This window comes from Cheilinus undulatus, linkage group 17 (genome assembly GCF_018320785.1).
Source record: "Cheilinus undulatus linkage group 17, ASM1832078v1, whole genome shotgun sequence".
Classification (NCBI taxonomy): domain Eukaryota; kingdom Metazoa; phylum Chordata; class Actinopteri; order Labriformes; family Labridae; genus Cheilinus; species Cheilinus undulatus.
Window position 1 is genome coordinate 44,038,027 of NC_054881.1, and position 7,853 is coordinate 44,045,879.

The 7,853-nt window shown below is 48.6% G+C and overlaps 1 protein-coding gene across 1 annotated transcript; it reads left to right on the plus strand.

The window, feature by feature from the left end:
* The first annotated feature begins 431 nt into the window (after positions 1 to 431).
* LOC121524835 (steroidogenic factor 1-like) lies at positions 432 to 7,771 on the plus strand. Its single transcript, XM_041810349.1, has 9 exons — positions 432 to 547; positions 794 to 1,007; positions 4,321 to 4,371; positions 5,369 to 5,437; positions 5,558 to 5,699; positions 5,987 to 6,549; positions 6,821 to 6,940; positions 7,033 to 7,180; positions 7,518 to 7,771. The coding sequence occupies exons 1-9, from the start codon at positions 432 to 434 to the stop codon at positions 7,769 to 7,771; spliced, it is 1,677 nt and encodes a 558-aa protein (XP_041666283.1).
* Positions 7,772 to 7,853: the final 82 nt, after the last annotated feature.

Here is a 7,853-nt window from a genome sequence, read left to right on the forward strand (position 1 = left end):
AGACCTGGATCTTTGCTCTGGTCTAGGAGATGTGGATTCAGCCTCCTCTCTCAGCAGGTTCAGAGAGAGAGAGTCTACGGTCTCAAGGATCACAGCATCATCAGGAGAGTCACGACACTCCATGTGGGCCACGCTGGGCCGGCCTAGGACTGTTCTGTTTTAATAGTCTTCTAACCTCCAGCTGTGACCGACAACCACGAGACTAACAGGACTGTATTTATGGTGTGGAGTCCTGTTGTGGCTTCAGAAACACTTCTACAATCTCATCAGGAAGGAGAGAAAGAGCAAAAACATGTCAGAATGACCCCTGTCTATCTACAGAGTCTGTCCACCCTCTCTGTTGTCTTAAACTCAGACTTCCACAGGATTCATGAGGGCTGAAACATTCCTGATATTTTTCTGAGATCCTGAGGAAGAGGAGTCATCGGAGGATGTTTGAACTCTGGGTCCTTCCAGGTTGGATCCTGCAGATAGGAGCTGAGATCTTCAGCATCTGGAGCGAGTTCACAGGCGGTCAGAGCATCTGCGGGGATGTGGGCGGCTTTACGTGATCCAGGAGCTCAGGGTGACTGCAGGCACTTCTGGCAGAGCCCGGGTCACGCCGGGCTGCACAAGCTTTATGTGAGCTTCTCCTCTGGCAGGAGAGACGGCCGCGTCTGTTCGAGGTGTAATGGCAGCAGAGAGGATGCTCTGTACCCACAATGCTTTGCTTCTAATGTCTTTATGTTGTTTAGCTCTGTTTTTAAAGAGGTTTAGATGTACAGTGTTGGTTTCCTGAAGTTTTCTCTGTTAGAGACGGCGGTGATGCTGCTGTGTCAGAGATTATAGAGCGATCCAAACCAACCGTCCTTTCATTAGAGCAGAAAGTGTTTCCACCTGGTCGGACCGAGCTCATCTTCTCATCTAGATCCCGTCTTATTCAGCTGATCCCGCGGTTTGTGCGAGTGATCCTGGCAAAGACGGCGTGTTTCCTCAGCTCCTGCTCGCTCACAGAGAGGATGGAGGCGGTTTGTTTTCAGAGCAAACACTCAGCTGAGGTCCAAAGTTTACGCACACGCACAAGGGACGCCGCTATTATGACGGTTTTAACACGGGGCATAAATCTACGTATGAGCTCGGACCAGAGGAGAGTTTAGTCCGTGTTAATCTGAGCATTTCATCAGGTTTGTTTCTTTACTGCAGGGGTTGAATATCACCTTTACAGATCTGCTACTGAAACTCTGCTCAAACATCAGGATATTTCTGACTCTTGGAGAGCTGCATCAGTGAACAGACTTCTCATGCAGATTCTTCCTGCTGTGTTCAGGATGAGCTGATGTATGAAGAAGAGGGAAATATCAGAGCAACTAAACATGAAGACACGCAGCGCTGCAGAGGAGTGAACTCCTTCATCACGTCGGTCCAGGACTCTTCCGTCTCAGTGGATCAGTGTGTTTCTGTGGGGGTTCAAATACGAGAGCTCTGCACAGACTCTGACAGTATTCAGAACAACAGAGAGTGGCTTTGTTTAAAGGCAATATTCATCGTTCACAAACAGCAATGATGAGTGAATAGAATACCAACGCCATTCACCCCAAAGCACAGCAAAGACTTTTTCTGTTGAGGAAATGTAACTCTTTTAGTGTGGACAAACCTGTTTTAAACCTGTTTTACAGATCCTTTATTGAATCAGTTTTAACTCTCACTTTTATCTGTTGGTTTGGCAACCTGAAGGAGAGGTGCAGAGAGTGGTGAACACCTGCTCTAAAATTACAGGGGTGAGTCTGTCTGCATTATGTGGCAGACATCTGGTCAGAAAGGCCCTTTCAATTGTTGCTGCCCTTACATCAGGAGTTCCATCCTCTGCCCTCAGGGCGGTGCTACAGAGCGCCTGGGCTCCAGAGCTCCAGAGCTCAGCGCTCGTACATTCCCAAGGCCATCGCGGCTCTAAATAAACAATTATAGGTTTGCATCTCTCCCCTTGAACCTGCAGTTTCATCAGCACCTCGCTCTGTGTCTCCGTTCTGCATTATTATCTCTGTTTCTGTAAATTATGCCTCTAGGTGGTTTGTACTTGTATAGTTAAACTGTGGCCTCTAGATCTGTATTTGTCTTAATCTGTATTTGTATTTGTGCACTTTGTCTGGTGTGTATGTTTGGTTATGCTGCATCTCAATTGCCTCTCGGGGACAATAAAGACTTACAAACAAACAAACAGGAGCACCCTCCCAACACTGCACTCCTAAATCAAACTGCACTGATTTAGTGCAAAGCACTCCAGACTGCTCCAATAAACTGAGAAGGTCAGCATTAAAAAGGTGCTTTAGAGCACTTTATTTAGGCTGAAGGCACAACGGACACGCTTCCACTCGTAGTCTTCTTCAGCGACGTGAAGACCACAGCGCACAGGCGAGCCAACATTTTCTACTGGCCCATTTTTAGGTAAAACTGGTAAAACTACGCAGAAAAAACGTTCCCATCTACAGCCATTACGATCGCTCTGAGCTCGTACCTTCACAGAAAGCACTGGAGGCTAACGCCACGACTGTAGCCCTCCCCTCAGACCACCCAGCCTCAAAACCCCCAAATATCCCTTTAATCTAATACAGCAGATTAATTCATGTAAAGGAGCATTCCCCTTTAATCTAATACAGCAGATTAATTCATGTAAAGGAGCATTCCCCTTTAATCTAATACAGCAGATTAATTCATGTAAAGGAGTGTTTCAGCTAAATAACAGTAGAATGGCTCAGCGTCTCTGAGCACAGCTGTGCCTTTTTACTTTTCTGCTAAGTTTTAGTGCACGTGCTTTCACACATGCACACGTGTGTACACAGTCCTGGAAACTGACACAACATTTTGGGATTTTATTGAAAATCGGTTTATGATTTTTTTATAGCAGCAGTTTTGAACCAGAAACCCCAGAAGTGTTCTGAGAGGGACTGAGGACAGCTGGGACAACGGTGGGGTGTGCAAATCAACACAGACACGCTGCCTGTCATGGTAATACAGTAATAATTATAGTGTAGGATGTGCCTTATATGGTCTGTTTCCTGTGATTCTGTAGGTTGTTGTGTTCATCGCTGCTTTTGTGTGTTTATGCAGTTTCTCTAGTGTTTTTTTCTGTGATGGTAAAAGACAGTTATGTTGTCTAACACTGGTTCCAAACATGGGGGTCGGGACCCCCTTTGGGGTCCTGGGACACTGACAGGGGGTCGCCAGGTACCTTCCAAAAAACAAAGAAAATTTCAGTTAATGTGTAAATAATATTTGATCTCTGCTTCAATCAAAGAATGCTATAAAATCCTGAGCGTGTGCAGAGCAGTGTTGCTGGAGGAGCATGGTTCCCTGCAGCTCTCTGCTGGAGGCCTGAAACCCTCTAGAAGCTCCAGCCGTACCTACTGCAGGAGGGGAAGTCAGACCAGGTGGTGCCAGCTGCTCCTCGCTTACGTCTCCTCTTCCTCCTCTTCCTCCTCTTCCTCCTCCTCCTGTCCTCTCAGACACAGTTCCTTGAAGAAGGGCCCGTTAAGCCAGAGTCCTGTACGGGGAGCTTTTCTAGGACGGTGGGAGGAAGGTGGATGTTTGAAGAACAGGCTGAGGATGAGCTTCATCAGTGGTGTTTTATTTCTTCATCAGAGACTGATTTAAGCTCAGCAGGTCAATCGAGAGTCAGGGAATGAGGGAGAGTTCAGTTCTGAGGGTTTATTTATGTTTATTAACCAGGAAAACCTCATGAAGGTTAAAATTCTCATTTATGAGTCCAGACTGAGACCAGCAGCAGGAAGAACTCTTCTACAGACGTAGAACTAGACCAGAACCTGACCAAGCAGATCTCAGTCTGAGGATGAGTTACAGTCAAAGCTGGAATAATTCTGCGACTGCTGATGAGGATGTTCTCTAGTACAGCAGCGCCATCTGCTGGTTCTCTGGGTGTCCCTCAGTCCTGAGCTCATGGGGGGTCTGCTGGTTCTCTGTTTGAACTGGTGTATCTCCTGTTCCTGCCACTAACTCCTCAGGATAAACTGGCTGAGCTGACGTTCTCCTGGGTCAGAGGGGTGTAGAACACGTCTGTAGTCTCTGTTCCATCCAGGATCTTCAGTTTTTGTTTACTAAACGTTGAAATGTGGGGAAATATCGTGTCCTGATTTGTCATCAGAGATATTGGTGGGTCCTGAGGCTAGATGAGAGCCACAGTCCTAGACCTGGAGGGCCCAGCCAGAACCAGACCTGAACCCTACCCAGCATCTCTGGACCTGTCCACTAACAGTCCTAACGGCCCCCATCCAGCCTGGCTGAGCTGGAGAGGATTATTAGAAGAATGGCAGAAAATCCCCAGTCCAGGTCTCAAAGCTGGTGGGTCATAGTAAAGAGGACTGGAAACAGGTGGAGGAGGTCTGACAGAGCTGTTAGAGTAAAAACATCTACATAAGGAGAAGTAAAAGGCATAAAAAACAGAAAAACAGATGAAATAAGGCATTAAAAATAAAAATATGTGGTTTGATGATTCAGTGGAAAAAGTAAAATAGCTTCTAAATTTGAGTTATTCTAACAGGATCAGATTCATACTTGATCTCCCCATGAGTGTCTGCAGCCACACGCTCTACATCTAACCAAGGATTTCTTTTTGTTCCTTAACAGTCAGACATGCTGAAATAAGGGAGGAAGACTCTGGGGGATTTAAAGCTTGATTTTGTCAGACCATCCAGCTGTCAGAGACTCTGTAGGGAAAGGTGAGTCTGATTGGCTGCACCTTCAGATCGGGGCGGGACCTCTGAGTCCTGCAGGACCAGGGCCAGGTAGAGCGAGGGTGAGGAGTCTGTGATCACCTGGACGTCTGCAGGTACGCATTTATGAAATAAAGACGTTATTTTATTTAGGAATGAAACATTCAGCAGCTTTACGTCCACATTTAAAGTTTTCTTTCTCTGAATCCTCTTTACTAGGACTTTTTATTTTAGACAAATCTGCTTCAACTGTGGAAAGAGGAGGATTTATTTTACTGCAGTTAAAACATTTGAGGTTTCTGTTAATGATTAATCTGAGAATGACTGAATTTCTGCATCGTTTCATTTTTCTGGTACTTTTTAATTTTGTGCTTTTTTACTCACAGTTAACTGTTTCTCTGTCATTCTGGACTGGTTCAGCCTCTCACTGTTCTTCTCCAGGTTTCCAGGCTGGTGTTCCAGGCTGGTTTTCCAGGCTGGTGTTCCAGGCTGGTTTTCCAGGCTGGTTTTCCAGGCAGGTGTTCCAGGCTGGTGTTCCAGGCTGGTGTTCCAGGCTGGTGTTCCAGGCTGGTTTTCCAGGCTGGTGTTCCAGGCTGGTGTTCCAGGCTGGTGTTCCAGGCTGGTGTTCCAGGATGGATACTGGCCCTGCAGGGTTTGTGGATGAGCTGTGCCCGGTCTGTGGAGATAAGGTGTCGGGCTATCACTACGGTCTGCTCACATGTGAGAGCTGTAAGGTACTTCTGAGTTTGTGTCTCTCTCAGAGCAGAAATCTGAACTCCTGATTCTTAACATTTAAAAAACTGATTATGTGGTTCTTTATTTAAGGAGAGCTCGTTTTCTGTCCAACCTTTCAGGGTTTTTTTAAAAGAACCGTCCAGAATAAGAAGAGGTACGTGTGTGCCGAGTATCAGGAGTGCAGAATCGATAAGTCTCAGAGGAAACGCTGCCCGTTCTGCAGGTTTCAGAAATGTCTGCACGTTGGGATGAGGCTGGAAGGTAAGACTGATGTTCACATCCGTGTTAATGTCTCTGTGGTCTCAGCACATGCAACAAATAAAAAATCACTTTTGGGACTTTAGTTTTTCATCATAAAAAAGAAATACTCTTGATTTGATTTTCATTTTTCTACTTAGAACAAAAATCAAAGACCCCTCATTCATAATGACAAATATCAGCACATTTACACAGGGCCTAGGCCCCCCTTGACCTCTTCGACCCCCCTCGGCCCCCCTAGGAGCCTCAAACATGAGTGATGTTAAATCTAAATCACATTTGGTCCTCAGCGGTGCGTGCAGATCGGATGCGGGGCGGCAGAAACAGGTTTGGCCCGATGTACAAACGAGACCGAGCTCTGAAGCAGCAAAGGAGAGCTCTGGTTCAGGGTGGGGGCTTCAGGACCGAGCGGGCCCCCCCTCTGAGCGTCTACGGAGACCCGATGTTCACGGCTGACCTCCACCCGGCCCCCGCCCTACAGACGGCACAGAGCCAGTTTTTCAGCCTCCAGCCTCCATCGCTGGGCCCACTGCTGCCCCCCCTCTCTCCTGTGGCCCCCTCCATGAAGTGTGAGCCCCCCAGCACGGATTCATCTGTCCCTGCAGCAGGACTGACCCCAGAGCAGCCCCTCCCCCTCCCTCTGTCTCCTCAGCTGGTGGTGGAGCTGCTGCAGGGGGGGCCAGATGAGCTCCAGCTGCAGGAGAAGATCTCTGCTCGCCTCCTGCAGGAGCAGATGAGGTGGGGGGGTCACTGGACCCCCTCCACCTTCAGCCTGATGTTCATCATGGCCGACCAGATGCTGCTGTGCACGGTGGAGTGGGCGCGCTCCTGCTGCTTCTTCAAACAGCTGCAGGTAAGGCCTGATCTTTATTCATGGAGGTCTGGGTCTGCCGGTGCTCCACCACAGAGATCCTACAGTAACCTTCAGTAGCTCTGTGCTTTTCTGGCCTCCTGCTCTCCTTTTACACTTCACTGAGATGTGTTTGCACGCTCTGCAGCCGTGGGTGCTGCCCAGATGGATGTGAAATATTCTACACCATGGAGAGGTGGAGCAGGCTCTGATATATCAGGTATAATAAAGCTGCACCTTCACTGCTCTCTCTCTCTCTCTCTGCCTGCTGCAGGTGGGCGATCAGATGAAGCTGCTGCACCGTTGTTGGACCGATCTGTTGCTGCTGGACGTCGTCTGCAGACAGGTCCTGTTCGGCCGAGAGGAGCGTCTGCTGCTGGTCAGCGGGCAGGAGGTCAGACCAGAGGCGTCTTATTTGTAACAGAGAGGATGTCTGACAAACCACAGGGATCAGGACTAGTTCTTCTCCTTCTGTCTGTGGTCCAGGTGGAGCTGTCAGACGTCTCCCCTCATGCCGATCCGGCCCTCTCTGGTCTGATCCACAGAGGAGAGCAGCTCGTTCAGAGGCTCAAGGTCCTAAAAGTCCACCTACAAGAGTTCACCTGGATCCGGTTCCTCCTCCTCTTTGACCCCGGTCAGTGGTTCCTAAGGACTTTGATTCCTACAACCTAGAAATGTCTTTGAGGTCTCACAGTTTTGAGATCTGTATCTGTAAAATTACAGCCTCTGAACATGAGATTTTCATCAGGCACAGAAATTTAGAACCTCCTTTCCCACTCATCCCTGCCTGACTCCCATCATGCATTTCTGCATCATCAGATCACATGATTGCAAACATCTATGGATTCTCCTGCTGGAGCAAAGACCGTGGTCCTGATCCAGCTGTACCCATGGCTCCAGTGTTTGAGTGCTCAATGATAAAGTGTTTATTCCTCTCTGTGCCCTCACGCTCTTCTCTCCTGGTCTGACAGAGGTGGAACACCTGGAGGATCGTCCGTTTGTGGAGAGCGTTCATCAGCAGGTCAGAGGAGCTCTGCTGGACCACGCCGTGAGCTCCTCGTCTCTCCTGTCGGGACGTTTTTCTGTCCTGCTGCAGTGGTTGTCAGAGTTGCGCCTCCTCAGCGGGTCAGCTGCAGATTACCTGTACGGCTCACACCTGAACGCCGAGCTGCACGGCGACAGCCTGCTGCTGGAGATGCTGCACGCCAGACGCCACCAGACGTGAAGAGTCCATCTGTTCTGGTCTGCAGAGTTTAAGAGCAGCCAAGCAGCAGTGGTCTGTTCTAGGCCTCTCTTCATTCTCTGAA